Raw genomic sequence first — 19,915 nt, 5'->3', positions numbered from 1 at the left:
TAAAATGTTACATTTTCAATAGTCAACACGTCTACTTACGCAAACTTTGATTATAGTCCCAATAAGGAAAGATTGATAATGCAGCCAAGGACAAATTATGAGAAACATAAATGATTAGTTCACCTCCGCAATCTTCTTGTCCGAGTCACGTGACAGCCGTATGTGCATAGCACGACCAAAGAACGAACGGCTCGGACCAAAAGAGCTGAAAGGTGAACAAATCATTTCTGTTTCCTGTACAACGCCTGTGCAGTTTTCACATAACAAACGAATGGAAGTTGCGCAATGCGCTGCCAACACAAAATGAACGAATCACTCTCTGAGACTACTCGTTCTTCTGAGTCACATAAAAGATTTGTTCAAAACGAACGACCCCAGGAATGCAGTCGCATTTTGGAAATATCGGTTATCTGCACAAATGTATGCAGATAGTTGCTTTTTTTTATTCCTTCATGTTACTCTGCCGTTACACTACAGATTCTAGAGTATAACAGCGGCCGCTAGAGGTGAAATAAAAACAATCACTGACACTTTGTTGGGATTTGCTAAAAATATGGATGAATATCGTCAATGATGAAAGATTTAAAGACAGCCTCACTTCAATGCACATGTTGTTATTTTAGATAATCAAGTGTTCGAAATTGAAGGGCATGCAAAAAAAAAATCAATAAATGTGACTATATGGAAACGTGCCCCGTCAGTGTCTCCGACTTCATATATTTTCAATAATAATAAACCATGTTCTTTATTAAAAACCATCTGGTGAAATTTATACTATACAAAACCCTTCATCTGCTAAATAAAATGGCTATAAAAACCTTAATTTGGTTAATCCTTAAAGGTGCTATATGTAAGATTGACAACAAGCATTTGAAATGGGTACTGCAGTCCAAATTCAAAATATTTGAGAGTTGTCTGCCCCGCCCCCAGACTCAAAGCTCATGCGGGTTGCCAGAATGTTGACACGCTCATTAGCCAACTTGGCATCTGTTTTAAAGGATTTCTGGGCTTTAAGCTGTCTCCATCCTCCAAAGGCATCTCCAATATTTATATCTGGTCATGGTTAGATGGATGGCAAGGCTTTTTAGGTCGGGTGGAATCTGTTATCTCTGATCCAGTTCGTTTACTGGCTTCCATGGCTGCAGCACGCAGTGTTGCCTTCAAACAATCTGGCAACCTGGTGGTGCCTAAATACTATTGGTGAGTGGGCAGTGGGCGGGATCACACAGGCCAAAACATAAACAGAATTTCAAATTAGCATGTTTCCTAATTCGCTAATGACATATTATGGTCATTTTATGATTTAGTACAGTAACAATATTACATATAACACCTTTAAATAAAGAGCATTATAACAGAGCCAGGTCAGCCATTTCAAAATAAGAGTCCCCGGAGTGATTCGGGCTCGTTTATAGTTAGAAGCACTTACGTTATACACCAAATCTTATATTTTGTTCCTGATTATTAGAGCGATTTTGGTTGAACAATCAACTAAAACTGTGATTTGATTTATTTTGGGCTCTTGAAGCCTCTATGTGCCCATCAGAGTAAGGGAAGACTAAGCACAATTAGTAACATTTTATAATTCGGTTTTAACTATCAGCCAATGAATCGGTTATCTGCATTTTCCACCTCCTTAGTTATTGGTATCGGCAAAATCCAACATCCCATGACCTCTAGTGAATATGTAACATGTTTGTGTAACACACGTTTCTCTTTGTCACATGTGAGAATAAACAGCACTGATAATAACACACTTACCCAACAGGTCTGCTCCCTCGTCCACATCTCCAATCAAACCTGAGCCCGCTGACGACAGCTCTTCAAACAGAGAGTCTGTGTTCCGGTCAAACGCCTTGTTCTCAATACCTCGGGTCGGAGTGCTTCAGCACATCATAAACAACACGCTAATATACATCAACATTCATTGTAGCACAGAACTCACAATTTGAGAGAGTATCACAGATCATTGATCATTCTGTCCAATCATATCAGTTCAGTTTAAACCGTCATCATCATCAACATACACTGTAAAAGCAAAAACTAGGGCGTTTAGGTAACAACAACAAAAAACTAGCTATATGAAGTGATGTTGAAATTAACTGGTTTGATTTAATGAATGAACCTGAATGCATTAGGTTACACCAACAAAACACATTTAAAGGGTTCAATCAGATAGTAATCGCTCCTTATGGAAACTATTGCAGATGATGACTTCCTACAGTGTAGGTGCATTTGAAAGTTCAAATTGAATAGTTGAACATCCCTTGGTGCCTAAAGCTACAGTCTAGGTAGGCAGCTCACTTGATATTAATTTCATTATATTGCACCGTTTGGTTACCTGGCTCCTTTGTATCCACTAAGGTCCATGTCCAGCTCTGGTGTGGACTCAATAATAGCCTGAACATCTGACTTCTCTTCATCATCAGCCAGACCTTAATAATCACAATGGACAATTACTAATTCATCTGTTTGCTGCCAGATTATGTATACATAACAACTGAAAATGCTCTGGTGACAAATGATCATTACAAGGAGTCATACGTTTACATTTAGTCATTTAGCAGACGCTTTTAGCCAAAGCAATTTAAAAATGGAAATTGGATCTGGCACCTTACGATCAGCAATACTAAGCCGACACATGACATGCGGCATTTCACGAGACATATTTGCATCGCTTTCAATGTGTTCACCTTCCCACGTGTCTCAACCACTAGCACGTTGTGTCAACTGCGTGAGAGACCCGGGTTCATTTCCATGTTGAAACCAGGAAGTAATCGTGTTTGGATAGTCAGTGACAAGTGCGATTCGGAGGTAGCACTCCCCTCTACCATTTCATTTTTCTCCACTAATGGTTAGGTTTCGGGTTTGGGGTAGAGTACATAAAATATGCATTTCCCTTTACTGTATTACATACTGTACAGCTAAAAACAACTCGCTTCAGAACTCGCATTTGGCGCCCCTCCATGGTCATAAATGGATCTCACACATGCCTATACGCCCCAAAACACTTCATGCTTTGGCCACTGGGGGCAGTGTTTTAACTTTCGGTCAGTATATACCGATTTTGTTCTAAAGAGAAGTCGACTTACACTTTCCGATTGATAGATCACTGTGTTATCTATCAGACTGAAGAAAGAGTGTTTTTTTAAATGTGCCTTTATGGTTGTGGTCTGGTGCATGTGGAAGAGATACTGTATGTCTTCAGATATTTCTTGAATATTAAAGCAAGGACTAACCCGCTGAGACGTTCCCGGTACCTGGAACAGCCTGAACCTCTGTGTTCTTCCAGGATCCATCACCATCCTCTCTGTGGGAGTCCAGGGCCAGATCGGAGGCCGTGGTGGACATTGGCGTGATGGACTTTGAGCCCCCCTGGCTGAGGTCAGACAGCTCCTCCTGAAATCATCCAATGCGCAGTTGTCAGAGATCACATTCTCAAATCGTATATTCAGAGAAGAGAACGCACACGTCAAAACATAAAAGTAGTACGATTATTTTTCCTGCACGTTTGACAAACCAATAAGCACTGGACATACACGGAGAACAAATTAAAATTAAATTAAATCTACAATCTTCATAAATGCTGAAATTATAGTAGACATCAAGCTTGTATGCAACGGGACAGGGGTTATGAATTTAGTATCAAATCATAACCAGAACAAAATCCGTTGTTATTTCAGAATGAAAGAAATTAAGAGACTAATAAAAAAAAAGAGGACTTTATAGCTCACTGAAGCAACTGTATGAAGACAATGTGTATGACATCACAAACAACTACTACAAAACACATAGATGAACACATGGATACACAAAGATATTTTCCATTTGCACATCAAACCCCAAATAACAAAGCAAATATACATTTAGAATGAATGTCAAAATAAGTTAAAAACATTACTGTGAATGCAGGAAATACACAAGTGAAATGAATGCAGTGATTTAGAGAAAGGATATCGTTCAAACCAAGTGTTGAGGGGTAACGGGTAACAAGTAACGCGTTCCATAATCAATACTTTTTAAAGTAATTCGTAATTTTTCAATTTACACTGTAAAAATATTCAGCCCACTAATATTTAAAACTTAAAAGGAATTGTTCAGGTTCAATACAACTTAAGATTAATCGACAGCATTTGTGGCATAATGTTTATTATCACAAAAATGAATTTCCACTCGTCTTTTCTTTAAAAACAAAATGCAAAAATCTGGGTTACAGTGAGGCACTTACATTGGAAGTGAATGGGGCCAATCTGTAATTGTTAAAATACTCGTTTTATAGGAATAGTCACAAGCTGTAAACAATGTGCATGTTAACATGATTTTAGTGTGCTTACAAAACTTTACAGCTCAAATAATACATGAGTTTTAACAGAATAATGAACTTAAGTGCTTTTATAAATGTAAGCTTCTCATTTTGGCTTTTAAACCCTCCAAAAAATTTGGCCCCATTCACTTCTATTGTAATTGCCTCACTGCAACCTCGATTTCTGCTCTCTTTAAAGAAAAGGATGGACAAGTCAAAATACATTTTTGTGGTAATCAACATTATGCCACAAATGCGGTCCATTGAGTTTAACTTGTGTTGCACCCGGAACATTCTTATGGGTTTAATTGTTGCCTTAGTTTTAAGTTAAGAAAAATGCCTACCCACACACTTTTTAATGCAAAAGCAATACAACATTAATTAACACGTTACTTTCAATATATATATAAAAACACTGTAACAAAGTAACTTTTATTAAAACTTAAGTAACACAATGATGTAACACGTAACTTTAAAAGGAACGTTCTGCAACACTGGTTAAAAACAAACAACTATATTAAAAGACTACGAGTGAAACTATGAGCTACAATTTTAATAAACCCACAGTCTAAATAAACTGTAAAAGTACAATAAAGCAAATCTATGACAGTTTGAAACTGAAACGACATGCAGTGAAAGCTAAATGAACTAGCTGTATGCAACTACAGATGCAGCCTGTCAAATCTTAAAGGGATAGTTCAAACTAAAATGAAAATCATCTCATCATTTACTCAAATGCTTTTCTGAGCTTCAAAGTTCTGGTCACCATTCACTTGCATTGTGAGGGCAAACAGAGCGGAGATATTCTTCTAAAAATCTCAGTTTGTGTTCTGCAGAAGAAAGTAAGTTATACACCACTTGGATGGCATTTTTGGGTGAACTATTCCTTTAACATTGGATGACTTCATTTATTGTGTTTGTATATGAATGACGTAATTATAACATTCTATTATACATTACAGTTTATCAATAATCTGGAATCACTATATTTTTGTAGTTGCATTCAGCTCAGACTCTGAACAATGTTTTGTGAATGTTGACATGGACTTTTTGAATATTAGAGCACAACAGTGATTTAGACTACACACTGTCTGTCGACATAGAGCCCGACTACCTTGCAGTTGTTTGCCAGCGCTTCCCAAGCTTCCAGATTATCCTTACCCTCCCTTTTCTTTTGAGTGCCCTCCGACTCCAACTGCTTGGACAAGAAAATTGGGACGTGGCATGTTTTATTTGTTTGCTTGTTCTTTACAATACTGGCACAACACAAACACAACAGCTCTCATGTGCATTTGCATTTTTGTGCTGTGAGCTGGGATCCAGCATTGCTGGGCACAGAGATACAGTTTATGCATCATGAGGATTCATGAGAACATTTAAAGCGGAGATCCACAGTGTCCTTAAAGGAACAGATAATCCAAAATTATATTGTTGTTTACTAACCCTCATATTGTTCCAAACCAGCATGGCTTTCTCTCTTTCGTGGAACACAAAGGGAGATGTTAGGCAGAATGTCAGCCTCAGTCACCATTCACTTTTATTGTATGGAAAACAAAGATGCAATGAAAGTGAATAGTGACTGAGGCTATCAAATCCCTTACATTCTGCCTATCATCTCCTTTGTGTTCTAAGGAAGTCATTTGGGTTTGAAACGACATCAGGGTGAGTAGATGATGACAGAATTACATTTTTGGGTGAACTGTCCATTTAAAATTGTGATTACTACTTGAAGAGTATCTACTGCATGGAGGTGAACATGGATATTGGAGCATTGAATCAGGGCTGTGATGTGGAATGATCGCTCTGTGTGACTGAATGTACTTAAACTGAAGCTATTTGTGATATTATTCCTTTATATAATACTGAGCCTAATTCAAACCATTTATTTCTGAAGATATTTAATATTACATTTATATGTGATCTAAAAAACATTCTAAAAACTAAACAAATCAGAAAATGAATGGCGTTAGTTCAGAAACTGTAACTGTTAATATTTAAAATCTTATTTAAACCATTATTTAAGTTGAAACAGTGGGGAAATGGTTTGTATTTAATAATGTTACAAGACCAGTACTTGTAATGCATTATTCAGTGCCTCACGTTCCCGTGGCAACATTTGTCGACCAACCACAGCTCATATTGGCTTCCCTTTTCACCAGCCAACATCTATGACGTATGGCTTGCCAAAATAAATAGACATACAGCTCTCAACACGAAAAAAAAAACATATCAACCCAAAATATATATATAAGATCTTGTATACTGTGTGTGTGTGTGTATACAGTATATATATAGGTCAGGTCTATCTATACATTTATACAGAATGTAAGATCTTATATATATATTTTGGGTTGATATCTTTTTTTGACAGTTGAGAGCTGTCTGTGATTCACTGACAGATGATAGGAACAGAGAGTTAGTGTAATTTAGTCTGGGGAATAGCTGGGATGATGGTGTTGAAAGCCGAACTGAAGTCTACAAAAAGGATCCTTGCATATGTTCCTGGCCTGTCCAGATGTTGCAGGACATGATGCAACCCCATGTTGACTGCATCATCCACAGACCTGTTTGCTCAATATGAAAATTGAAGGGGATCCAGAAAGGGTCCAGTGATGTCCTTCAGGTGGGTCAACATCATTCTCTCAAATGACTTCATGACCACAGACATCAGGGCGACAGGTCTGCAGTCATTAAGTCCTGTGATTTTAAGTTTCTTTGGGACAGGGATGACGGTGGAGCATTTGAAGCAGCAGGGAACTTCACACCGCTCCAGTGATCTGTTGAAGATATGCTTGAAGATGGGGGCCAGCTGGTCAACAAAGGATTTTAGACAAGTAGGTGACATACCATCTGGGCCCTGTGCTTTCCTCGTCTTTTTTTTCCCGGAAGACCCAGCACACATCCTCTTCACTGATCTTAAGTGCAGGTTGATTAGCAGGACGGGGGTTGCAGGAGGTGCTAATTGCAGGAGGTGTTAATGTTTGTGTGAAGTGGGGTTTGAGAATGGGCTTTTCAAATCTACAGTAAAACACATTCAGGTTGTCAGCCAGTTGTTGATTCCCTACAGTGTTGCGGGATGGTGTCTTTTAGTTAGTAATGACTTTCAGGCCTCTCTATACAGATGCTGGGTCGTTAGCTGAAAACTCGTTTATCAACTTCTCAGAGTAGCTTCTATTAGCCACTTTAATCTCTGTTTCTGGCCAGATGGATGGATGGATATACACTGGCAACCAAAAGTTTGGAATAATGTATAGATTTAGCTGTTCCTGAAGAAAATTGGTCCTTTAATTAAATAAAGTGGCATTCAACTGATCACAAAGTATAGTCAGGACATTACTGATGAAAAAACAGCACCATCACTATTTGAAAAAAGTCATTTTTAGCAGCCACTTTTTTTATTAAATTGCTAATTTGGTACTAGAAAATCACTTGCCATTATATCAAACACAGCTGAAAGCTATTTGGTACATTACCGTAATTTCCGGACTATAAGCCGCAACTTTTTTCCCACGCTTTGAACCTCGCGGCTTATACAATGACGCGGCTAATATATGGATTTTTCCCGCTTTCAAATTTTATAAAAAATAAAAAATAAACATTCTGTGACGTGCTCAGTTTTTTGGCGGCGTGAAGCTTTCATTAGACCAATGAAATTGCCGAACGGGTTAAGGTCAAAACAACTTTTTTGTTTACTGTTTAGATTAAATCGAAGCGCTCAAACTTCCCATCATTCTGATTACGGTAGTAATTTTGTCACCCTCACCATGGCAAAGACATGGAGAAACGCATATGATGCTGCTTTCAAGTTGAAGGCGATTGATCTGGCTGTTGGAAAAGTAAATAGAGCTGCTGAACGGGAGCTTGGTCTTAATGAGTCGATGATAAGACGCTGGAAACAGCAGCGTGAGGAATTGACTCAGTGCAAAAAGACAATTAAATCTGAGGCTATTCAACTCCGACACCGAAGGAGATGACTTCAGTGGTTTCAGTGCACAGGACGAGGAAGATAGTGACCAATGACTTTCTTGGTAGGCTACTGTTTACTGCAAATGTTTTATTACAAGCCGTGTGTGGCAGCGGGGCGTGGTCAAGCGCCCGTCCGGAGAGAAAAGCTGTAAGAGCGCTTACACCTGCGCTAAATTATGTCCAACACCGGTGTCTAATTTCAAGTGCCCTGCTTCACATGTCCTTCTTGGGAAAACTGTCACACGGGCACCAGTGTGACAGTTTTCAGCAGGGCACTTGACGTTCCAGGTAAGGCTTTTAATGGCCACAGCAATGTTTACAATCAATTTTATAAAGTTTCTCAATTCATCTATCGCCAACACTAGACTGACGTGTGTCACTTTCTCAGCTCTGTGGCTGCTGCCTTTTATGCCGCTCTCCCCATGCTTACTGAAATTAGACACGGTGTTAGACATAATTTAGCTCAGGTGTAAGCCCTTACCGCTTTTCTCTCCGGACGGGCGCTTGACCACGCCCCGCTGCCACACCATGTTTCGTTAAAGCCTGAGTAAAGTTCATTTGTTTCAATGTACCGGTAGGCACCTGCGGCTTATAGACAGGTGCGGCTTATTTATGTTCAAAATAATATTTTATTTAAAAATCAGTGAGTGCGGCTTATATTCAGGTGCGCTCAATAGTCCGGAAATTACGGTAAATGAAGCTTAACATTGTCTTTGTGTTTGAGTTGCCACAGTACGCAATAGACTGGCATGCCTTAAGGTCAATATTAGGTCAAAAATGGTCAAAAACAAACGATATGTGGTGTTTATACGGTTACCTTGAGGCTAGTGTTGGAGCGTTGATGAGTGAGATGGTTGATTCTCCACCCGTCCATCCCAGGAGTCTCTACTCTTCCTTGGGCATCAGGCTTCAATGAACTGCCTCCACCAGACATGGGAAAGATTCCCAGAGACAGGGGACGCTCTTTCCTGTTTCATGAGTAAAATGCAAACAAAAACAATGTCAATCAAATAAGATGCCTCGTTTTTCATCCTTTGTCCTCATCTAAATTTATTTAAATCCTAAAAGAGTAAAACATAGGAAACAATCTGATTTGCAATAGCCAATTTTCACTCAGGTCAAATAACTTCTGTTGCAGACAAAGGCAAAATTAATTGGAGTCATCTGACAAAGAAATGTGGAATAGGTCCATGCAGTCAAACATGTTGTGGAGCGGAGGGGGGCGGGTCGCCGGGTCGCACGCCCGGTCCCCAATCGGCCTGATGAGGCGCGCGAGGGATAAAGGCGGCCGGTGACGATGGTTCAAGAGAGAGAGAGAATTACGGGCATGTCCGTCATGTGTGTGTGTGTGTGTGTATTGATGTTTGTGTGTTTTGAGTTTAATTAAATTATCATTTATGTTGACAAGCCGGTTCTCGCCTCCTCCTTGCCCATCCTTTAACTGTGTTACACATGTATTCTTACCGAACTCTGGCCATTGTTCCCGTGTCAGAGGCCTCTCCTCCGGTCTGCTGCAGCCTGATGCGTTCAACATGTTCCATGTAGTTTTGGATCATCTGATGATGAAATAACAAGAGGGTGAGTTAATCTGTATTAAAGAGTATGACATGCAGCTGTTTGTAAAACCATTGAATATTGGATTCAAATCATGCATTTGCTCTCTGTAACCTCTGTGTGCCGCAGATGAAGGGAATTATATTCTCTCTTGAGTTCAGCCTCTCGCTCCTCTAATCGACTTACTAAAAACAACAAAGAAAGAAAGAAAGAATGTAACTGCAGTTAAAGTAAGGCACTTACTGTACAATGGAAGTGAATGGGGCCAGTCCATAAACATTACACAAACATTATGGGGCGAAGTCACGGAGAATGAATTGCACCCGGTAAAAACGCCTCCATGTAGGATTTACCTCAGGACCCCCATGTACTCAGAAACAGCCTTGACCACGCATCTGGATATTTGCCAGCTTATAACACTCTTCTGCATCATTTGATGATTATTTGATGAATTTCGGGGCGGCTGTGGCTCAGGAGGTAGAGCGGGTCGGCCACTAATCGCAGGGTTGGTGGTTCGATTACCGGCCAACATGACTCCACGTGCCGAAGTGTCCTTGGGCAAGACACTGAACCCCAAGTTGCTCCCAATGGCAGGCTAGCACCTTGCATGGCATCTCTGCCATCATTGGTGTGTGTGTGTGTGTGTGAATGGGTGATTGAGTCACAGTGTAAAGCGCTTTGAAAACCGCTAAGGTTAAAAAAGCACTATAGACATTTACCAATTACTGCTGGTATGATCAATAGAAAATGTACACAAACATATATTTTCAATTAAATGTATTTCACCGCCTGCTTTAACCTGACAGTAATAGCGCGATGCAAATTGTGCTGGGCCTTTTTCAAATCAAGCGCAATCTATAATAAGCCTAATTTACATCGAAATTTGCATGTTTGCGCTGAAAGAGATGACAATGACTTAATTTAAATAATCAAGATGCAGAACAATTTCAGTACTGATTGCGACTGTTTCAAATAGATTGCGGGTGGTTATTGAATAAGACTGTTTTTTGCGCTGATAAAGTTTAAAGAATACACCCCTCTATGTGTTAATATGATTTTGGTGAGATAAAATCGGGGATTTACTGGCGTTAGGGCATTTACCAGATTACAGAGCATACCAGCGTTACGTTGATATGACAATAAAGTTGCAATACCTGGAAATAGCTTAAAACTGATGAGGTTATTAATCAATTTTATCACACTAAAATCATATATTAACACGTATAATGTTTTGGTCTTGTGGTTATACTGTTTATGCTCTGGTCCCATTCACTTCCATTGAAGTGCCTTATGGTAATCGTGATTTATTTGTGAAATAATTTTTGTGGTAATCATTATCATGCCACAAATGCATGTCGATTAAGCTTAACTTGTGTAGAAGCTCAGCTAAAGGGCCTAGAACAAAACGAGGTCAGAAATATGAGGTTAATTATCCAAGTCATCGTCGCAACACAGGTTAGAATGTCCCAAATGGCCAATGAAGATCTGCCATTCATTGGAAACAGTGCCGTTAAAGAATAATGGGAGACCTTGCCACTTTAATTAGGCCTGAAACCAGATTTCCATTTTAAGTTAATAATTTGAATGGCCAAAACTGATGCTCAGCTTCAGTGAGGTCTGTAGAAAAGCACTTGCAGTACTGTAAAGTCCACAGAGGATATTAAACAAGATCAATTCGTGAGGTGACACAAGGACATAATCCACTTTTTGGCTGTCTGGTTTAAAGAACGTCTCAATGCAACCGGCCATCAGAGCAACTAAATTACGGGCTATTTGCAGTATATATTTTCACACTCTATTAGAGGTTCTGGTACCCATTTCAAATCTCAGATGATTGTATTCATGCCATTAATTAATTTGTTTAGTGCAGAATGAATTTATTAGTGCCAGATTAAAGACCAGACATCAACAATTAGCATGCATTGGTGCTTGACTAATGTCTTTATCACCCACGGGCAACTTGTCGAGCACAGGGTGATTCTAGCATACGTTCAGTCTGAAGAGACTGTTTATGTCCCTGAATTAGTTCAACTACTTGTGCTGTTGAACGACAGAATAGGAATGAGGCTATGCAGGGTATGAACGAACTACATTCAAAAAGATTTAATGGAAGAATTGCACATTACTGCAAACTTTAGTGAACTACATACCAGAATAAACTGTTAAGCCAGTGACTACCAGGACTGGAAGTATCTGTTCTGATTTGAATGCTTTACTAAATCATGTCATGCATCTTGAATTCTGGTTATGGTTTAGTTTGATTTGATTACTTTGGTACAATAAAAAAATAATATTTTATATATATATATATATATATATATATATATATATAGTTTATATATATTTTTTGCAATTACATATGTTAGCAAGCAGGTGGTGGCAAAAGATCATTTTTTATAATTTCATTGTTTACATAGAACAGCGCTCTGTGATTGCTCGTATTACCACTACATTACTTAAGCAAGGACATTGTTTTAAACGGCTTTAAATGAACAATTTCAGGATTAAGGCTCATCTCAGCTGAGAGATGCAATGGACTGTTTGATTACAGAACTTGAGGCGCTTACAGAGTTTCCACATTGGATACACACTGTTTAAAAATGGCGGAGGATATCACTGTTTATATAGTGAATGACTCTTGCGTGGCTACCACAAAATAGGGAGAAATACCCCCGCTTGGACGCTATTTTTCCACTGAGAAAACTGACCTTCAGAACGCTGACAGCATCTCTGCTTGGGTGTGGCAACATGTGATCGCACACCCTCCATCTCTTTCTCTTTCTCTCTCTCTCTCTCTCTCTCACACACACACACACACACCAATCGACCCATCCTTGTTTATCCAATGACTTGTTAGAAACAGCACAAGCTGTGATATTATTTCTGAAGTGAACTTTTTGAATTACTAACGGAGGTTTGGACGCATCATTTGTTTTGAACAGCAACGGCAGATTCTGATCCGTCGCGTAAGAAAGTAGTTTCATGCACAAATGCGTTTTTATGACCGTACTCAGTTTTTCCACATTTTTAAAAATGTACTTGTTCATTGAACTGTTGTATATAAGCAATATCACACTCGCAATCGTGATTTATGGCCCGACATCAGCACTGCTGTAGTTACCTACAGCCGAATCATAGCAGTGCTGATATAGGGCCATATCACACTCTTGCTCGTGTGATATTACTTAAATATATATATATATATATATATATATATATATATATATCCTGAAGACTCAAATGTAATTGGAGGGCAATTTAACATAAAATATTGACAAAAACAATACACTAGGTTTTATATTCAGATCCGCATCGGAATTAGATTGGGGGTGTGAATTTTGAGGGGTTAAATATAAATATAAATAAACGTAAAATATGCCAAAAACTGTATTTTGCAAAGAAATTAACGTGTAATACACTGGGTATTAATATAGGAATGAAACATTTATTTTTATTTTTATTACGCTTATTTCGATAATAACTGAAAAAACATTTGTTTGCTCAACAACCATGACATATAAAAATAAATTGCTTCTACTCAGAAACTTTTTTTAGCTTTACTTCATTTGCATTAATGTGTACAACACAAAATATCAATTATAAGGTTAAAGTTAACGAAAACTCAATGAAAACATTTTCGATAACTGAAATAAAAATAAAAACTGATATCATTGGAAAAAACTCAACTGAATTATGTTTTCATAACTCCAAAAGCTAACTAAAATAAAAACGACCTTGAATTCATTTTAGTTTTAGTTTTTTATACACAGTAGGGTGAATATGTGCAAAGTGGGACACATTTTTGTTTATGATCCAAATGCCACATAACCTGACATTATACCTTTATAGAAATCTTAGGATGTCTCCTACCTTAGTCAAAAGCAAAAATGAAGAAATACTTAATACTGGGACGAACCACCTTTGGAGACCCTTTTTTGAACCAAATCCCAGATTTTTTATTTTTATTTTTTTTCAGGCAGAGTTGGAAAAAGTGGGTCAGAGGAGAAATTATTCTATAAAAAAATATCTACAAATAATTTTTTTTGCACACTTTCACATCATAAATCATCATATGTAACATTTACAAACACTGAGTCAACTTTAACTTTTTTATAACCTTAAAAATCTGCCTCAAATTTCTGTCATTTTCTTTTAAATTGCTTTTCAGACCGGCAGTCATGAAATGAGCTCTGCCACACATCCTGATGCAAAATCATCCATTTAAACCATCAAAAATATGTCACATCCCTATTGACTGCCTTCAGATAAATCACAGCATTAGATAAAAGAGTGAGACCTGTATTTTCTATATATCTCCTCAATATCCTAGTTCTGATCCAGGATCATTACCTGCCATTGTTATGTCTATGCTGATATCTTAATAGAATAGAATCCTTTATTTTGGTCACACATTAAACACACAGTTTGTTGCATATATACAGTGAAATTTATTTGTTTTCACATATCGTCAGAGTGCAGGGTCAGCCATGATACAGCGCCCCTGGAGCAGATAGGGTAAAGGGCCTTGCTCAAGGGCCCAACAGTGGCATCTTGGTGGTGCTGGTGCTTGAACCCCCAACCTTCTGGTCAGTAACCCTGAGCCTCAACCGCTGAGCCACCACTGCCCCATAATACCCATGTTGAACAGCAAAGCCGATCCAATTAAGTCCCGATGCTTTAGTAAAGATGCTTCTGTTGAGCTCTAAATGGCATATATTACCACTGATAAACCCTTTATATTCAGTTTCTAAATGTGAATGACTCCATGCCAACCCTTGAGGCCAAAGAACAGGGCCAGCACCAACCGGTCATGGGCACATTTATATGGACAGTAACAGCCTTCAGTCTATCATCACTGAAGGACTGGGAACATTAAAACTACTGTATTATGAATGGAAACAGGAATGGGAATTATATCAGAATGAGAGTGGAAGTAATGCTCCTATCGGTGACTCACAATCCATATGAAATCAAACACTTGTATATTAAAAAGGAGCCAAAGAAAATGTCGAATTTTTCCTGTGCAAATGGGCCACCATACATTATCAATGCTCCGCTAATGGGGTCAGTAGCATGAGTTGAAACAGAATGGCACAGTGGTACTCCATTATGGCTTGTGTGTAAACCAGTAAGTCACACGAACAGCTGCAGTATAAAAACCTATGCATACTACCCATTGCATTCGATAAATGTGACTAAAATGAAGTCATACCACAGTCTAGAACAGATTGAATATGCACGTGCGATGTTATTAAGTCTGGTCAGAAAAGAAGGATTAAAAAGGGCAGTTCAAAAGACGTTCGGGACCGCTAGCCTCAGTCACTATTCACATTCATTGCAACTTTTTTGAATAGTGTGAGTGAATTGTGACCGAGACTGGCCATTTTGCCTAACATCACCTTTTGCCTTCCACCGAAAAAAATAACATAATAAGTGTTTGGAACTACATGAGGGTGAGTCAATGATGATATAATTTTCCTTTTTGAGAATCCCCTTATGCAAGAAAAGGCTAGTAAGGGCTGGCAGTCTACTGAGAAAGACTACTGTGGGAGTGAATGTGGAATAAAACGCAGGTGGGTCTTACTCTGGTCGGCATAGTTCTTGATCTTCAGCTCCAGTTGATGGGAATGTGAGCCCAAACTCTCCAGATGATTGTGCAAATCTTTTTTCTCCTGTTCCTGAGAATCTTCAAATTCAATGAACCTCTGCGCACAGCAAACACACAAAGAAAACTTCAACGTATAACATGAGAATGAAACATTTGTCCAAAAATTTGCAAATACAGTCATTCGGGTTAGGGTTAGGGTAAAGCCAGCAGGGAAGCAAGATTCGGGCACTTTCTGACTTCAACCAGTTTTCCAGAACAGGATTAATGCAAAGCTAAAGCTTTATGAATCTTTCCAGATGTGCCTGGAATAATTATTAATAGACTGAAGAAATCCATTAAGACTAAGCAAAAAAGGTTTTCATTTAAAGGTCTGTATCCAAACTTAGAAACTTGGTTACATTTGTAACCAAATCAATAATGTGAAATGTGAGTTTTTCAATGGCCGATGCAAATATCTAAAGAGTGGGGTGGCCAATGACTGATATTACTGGCATATACTTGTGTAATTAATATGAAGAAATCAATATTGGGGAGCTACTTGGTAGAAAATACCTCATTCTATAGTTTTAAAGAGTCCCAGTAGGTGCTCTTTCATTGGGTTTCAGTCATTGTATGTAGAGAAATATGTTTCATGCACGTCTTCAAAGCCTTTATTTTAGTTTGGCTTGTCAAATATAGACATAGTCAGAAGTGCCTTGAACTACAATTGTTTTCTCCATGCATATACATAAACAATGTACTAATAGCAAAAGAGATATGCACAAAATGGCTTACATTAAAGGGATAGTTCACCCAAAAATTGTATTTCTCTCATCATTTACTCACCCTCATGCCATCCCAGATGTGTGACTTTCTTTTTTCTGCAGAACACAAATTAAGATTTTCAGAAGAATATTTCAGCTCTGTAGGTCCATACAATGCAAGTGAATTGTGGCCAGAACTTTGAAGCTCCAAAAAGCACATAAAGGCAGCATAAAAGTGATCCATAAAACTCCAGTGGTTTAATCCATGTCTTCAGAAATGATAGGATAGGTGTGTGTGTGAGAAACAGATCAATATTTATGTCCTTTTTTACTATAAATCTCCACTTTCACTTTCTTCTTCTTTTGTTTTTGGAGATTCACATTATTTGTGCATTTCGCCACCTACTGGGCAGGGAGGAAAATTTATAGTGAAAAAGACTTCAGTATTTGTTTCTTACTCACACCTGTCATATAATTTCTGAAGACATGGATTAAACTACTGGAGTTGTATGAATTATTTTTATGCTGCATTTATGTCTGTTTTGGAGCTTCAAAGTTCTGGCCACCATTCACTTGCATTGTGTGGACCTACAGAGCTGAGATATTCTTCTAAAAATCTCAGTTTGTGTTCAGCAGAAGAAAGTCATACACATATGGGAAAGTCATACACAATCCTCTAACTTGTAAAAAATGTTTTTTAAAGGAATGTTCCCGGGTCAAAAATATTTAAGCTAAGTTATCTTAATTTATTATGGCATAATGTTTTACCGCCGTTATAGCGTTTAAGAGTTTAGAGGGTTTATCTGTTGTGTCACCATGACAACGAAGTTGTATTACTGGATATAACTTTACACAGACAAGATTAGCAAGTGATTTTAATCACACCAAAATCAAGTTAACATGTATAATGTTTATGTTTGAGGCTATACTTTCAAAACAATGTGTATTTTAGCATTTACAGATTGGCCCCATAACCTTCCATTGCCTTACCGTAACCATGGTAATGAATTAAACCGAGATTTAATTATTTTTTGTTAATCACCATAATACCACAAATGCTGTCGATTGAGAGTAATTTGTATTAACCCTGTAACATTCATTTATCAATTAAACAAAAATTACACTCAAATTGTGATCCTGATCAACACGTTCCCAAATCGGCTCTTCTCTAGTTTATCAGTGAACGGTAACATGAGTACAGATCAATTCCCATTATTCAATATTTATCACAGCCTTATGGTCACAGTTTTGGTGTAGATGTAACCTGAGATAATAGGATGCATCCCAGATCCCAGATCAGTACACAAGGATTAATACAGCTCATGCATGGCTCATTTGTGCCCGGCATTTTGTACATAATCCCTGAAACACATACAGCCATTGAGTAGCCTTGATCTGTCCAAAGTCGGTTTTACACACACTGAGAGCTTTACAATGCAGTTTAATCTTATTTCCAAAACAGATTAAAGCCACATCAAAGCATTTACTCATTCACATCAATCTAGAAATGTTTCTATAATCATAATTTATAACAGCAACAAATGTTGATCTTAAATGGGGTCTAACTCATGAAAAATTGGCTGCAATTGGTTTCTACACATTAATAAGTCCCTCAAATTAGTCAAGTTAGTTGAGTAAAACAACATAGGATGCATAACTCTTTTGAAAGAGGGGGGAACAAACTGCAGTTTAAATGCATTTAATGCAATGTAAATAAATGCATAGCTGCCGAAAACAATCCTGCACTGCCTTTTGTACATTTGCATGTGTAGACAGACTAACTCTCTCTGCCTGTCAAAATCCAGTCATATATGATTCTGATCAAGAACAAAAGTATAGTGTGCATTGTTTGTTTGCATGTGTTATTTGCCAACAACATCATGGTGCCAACATGTAACAATCTGTATTAGACAAGCACATGCTTGCTTATATGCTTGTACATTAAGTTGTACACAACATCAAGGGTAAGACAGCATCAGAGTGCAACGCAATAAATCGAGGGGCTGAAATAATGCACAAAACATGCATTGTTTATGCTGATTTTATTTATTTATTTAATATTGAAAGACTGGTTCATCATCAAAGGGCAGCTCTGGCTAAACAAGACAGCTGCCCGTGCACGTGCTCTGATGCTGCAACAAAACAATGACGCCAACCTCTTGTTCTCGTCCTTCTGTTGATGCTGCTATAAATGCACTAACTCACCTCCTCTGCGTGCTTCCTGAGCGCTTTCTCGCGTTCATACTGAGTGACCAGCTGCTCGTTGTCCTCCTTGAGGAGCTCAAGCTCCACTTCGTGCTCCTGGTTCTCGGCGAACACCGTGTCCAGGTTCTCCAGTACCGCCACGACCAGCGGCATGAGCTCTTTCACCACGTCCTCGTCGTATTTGCGGATGAGTCTCTCAAATTCGAGGTAGATGGAGTTGGCCAGGCCCGAGACGCGCTCCGACATTATCGCCGATGTCATCGGGTCGTCCTGGTACACAACTCCGTCATCCAGCTCCATTTTCCTGCCCCTCGTAAGACTATCCTAGACTGAAACCTCCTCTATTCCGACCCAACGGTCCTTGGCTTGTTTCTAAAGAATGAATGCTAATATGTTTCCGTTTTATATAGCGAAACGTGCTCCCGGTGATCCCACGCAAGTCCAGAGTCCCTCCTTCCCTGGAACTGGCCGATGTATTACGTGGAATATTTTCCCGCGGTCACCCCACTTACAACAGCTGAGCTGTTGACACCAGACAACAGCGCGGTGACGTCACGCGTTCTATTAGCTTTGACGGAACAATCAAGAAAATTGTATCGTAAACATTCGAACTCTTGGACGCTAAAAACGTGTATGACAGGCCGTTTAAACCTTTATTCCTCAAAACGTACAAGTATCTGTTCTGTTATGTACTTATTTTTAATGACTGATTACAGTGTTGCAGAAAATAGTTTCTTAAACAACCAAACCGTTTGTCGCAAAGGAAAACGTGTCTAACAAGGTGTTTTAAGAAAATTGTTTCTTTTATTATTTTATTATATTTCTTTATTTTTTCTCCCTCAATTTGGAATGCACAATTCCCACTAATCGTCAATCAACCCATCTTATCATATGGCTGGCTGTGCATGACAACGCGGAGACTCACAGCATGTGGAAACTCATGCTACTCTCTGCGATCCACTCACAACTTACCACGTGCCCCATTGAGAGCAAGAACTCCTATTCACGACCACGAGGACTCCATGTGACCCTACCCTCCCTAGCAACGAACCGGGCCAATTTGGATGCTTAGGAGACCTGTCTGGAGTCACTCAGCACAACCTGGATTCAAATTCACTACTCCAGGGGTGGTAGTCACCATCAATGCTCGCTGAGCCACCAAGAAATGTGTTTCTTAAACATTCAAACCATTGGTCGCGAAGGGAAACGTGTATTGCAAGCAAATTAAAAATGTACTCCTTAAAGGTGCAATATGAAAGTTTTTACTAATTAAAACATTTTACACACGAAGACATGAATTGCATTTTTTGGAAATATGTTGAAAAGGAGACGAGACGCGATGAGATGAAGACTCCAGTCACATCAGAAACCCAATAAAAGCTGTTTAATTTTACATGGAGCCGAGGGGTCGCCCCCTCATGGTCGCTGCCATATTGACAGCACATGACAATGTATTTTGATGGAATAGACAAATAGTAAGTGTGAAATAACAATAATAAGTTGATGGAAAATTGTAAATATTGGCTTTTAAATGAT

At 38.6% G+C, this 19,915-nt stretch overlaps 1 protein-coding gene across 3 annotated transcripts in view; it reads right to left on the bottom strand.

Moving 5' to 3' along the window:
• Positions 1-18,888, bottom strand: part of LOC127647562 (C-Jun-amino-terminal kinase-interacting protein 4-like) — a 39,738-nt gene extending 20,850 nt beyond the window's left edge. For all 3 annotated transcript variants that reach the window (XM_052131866.1, XM_052131869.1, XM_052131867.1), the window contains exons 1-9: positions 18,380-18,888; positions 15,408-15,528; positions 9,938-10,008; positions 9,734-9,825; positions 9,087-9,237; positions 5,418-5,498; positions 3,240-3,399; positions 2,342-2,435; positions 1,762-1,883 (exon numbers count right to left, since the gene is read on the bottom strand). In XM_052131866.1, coding sequence (XP_051987826.1) covers positions 1,762-1,883; positions 2,342-2,435; positions 3,240-3,399; positions 5,418-5,498; positions 9,087-9,237; positions 9,734-9,825; positions 9,938-10,008; positions 15,408-15,528; positions 18,380-18,679 — 1,192 coding nt within the window. In that variant the 5' untranslated portion in view covers positions 18,680-18,888. The remainder of the gene's footprint in view (positions 1-1,761; positions 1,884-2,341; positions 2,436-3,239; positions 3,400-5,417; positions 5,499-9,086; positions 9,238-9,733; positions 9,826-9,937; positions 10,009-15,407; positions 15,529-18,379) is intronic.
• Between the last annotated feature and the right edge of the window lie 1,027 nt (positions 18,889-19,915).

This window comes from Xyrauchen texanus, chromosome 8 (assembly GCF_025860055.1).
Source record: "Xyrauchen texanus isolate HMW12.3.18 chromosome 8, RBS_HiC_50CHRs, whole genome shotgun sequence".
NCBI classification, from domain to species: Eukaryota; Metazoa; Chordata; class Actinopteri; order Cypriniformes; family Catostomidae; genus Xyrauchen; species Xyrauchen texanus.
Note: the sequence above shows the minus strand (reverse complement) of the source record. Positions and strands in the feature narration are given on the sequence as shown.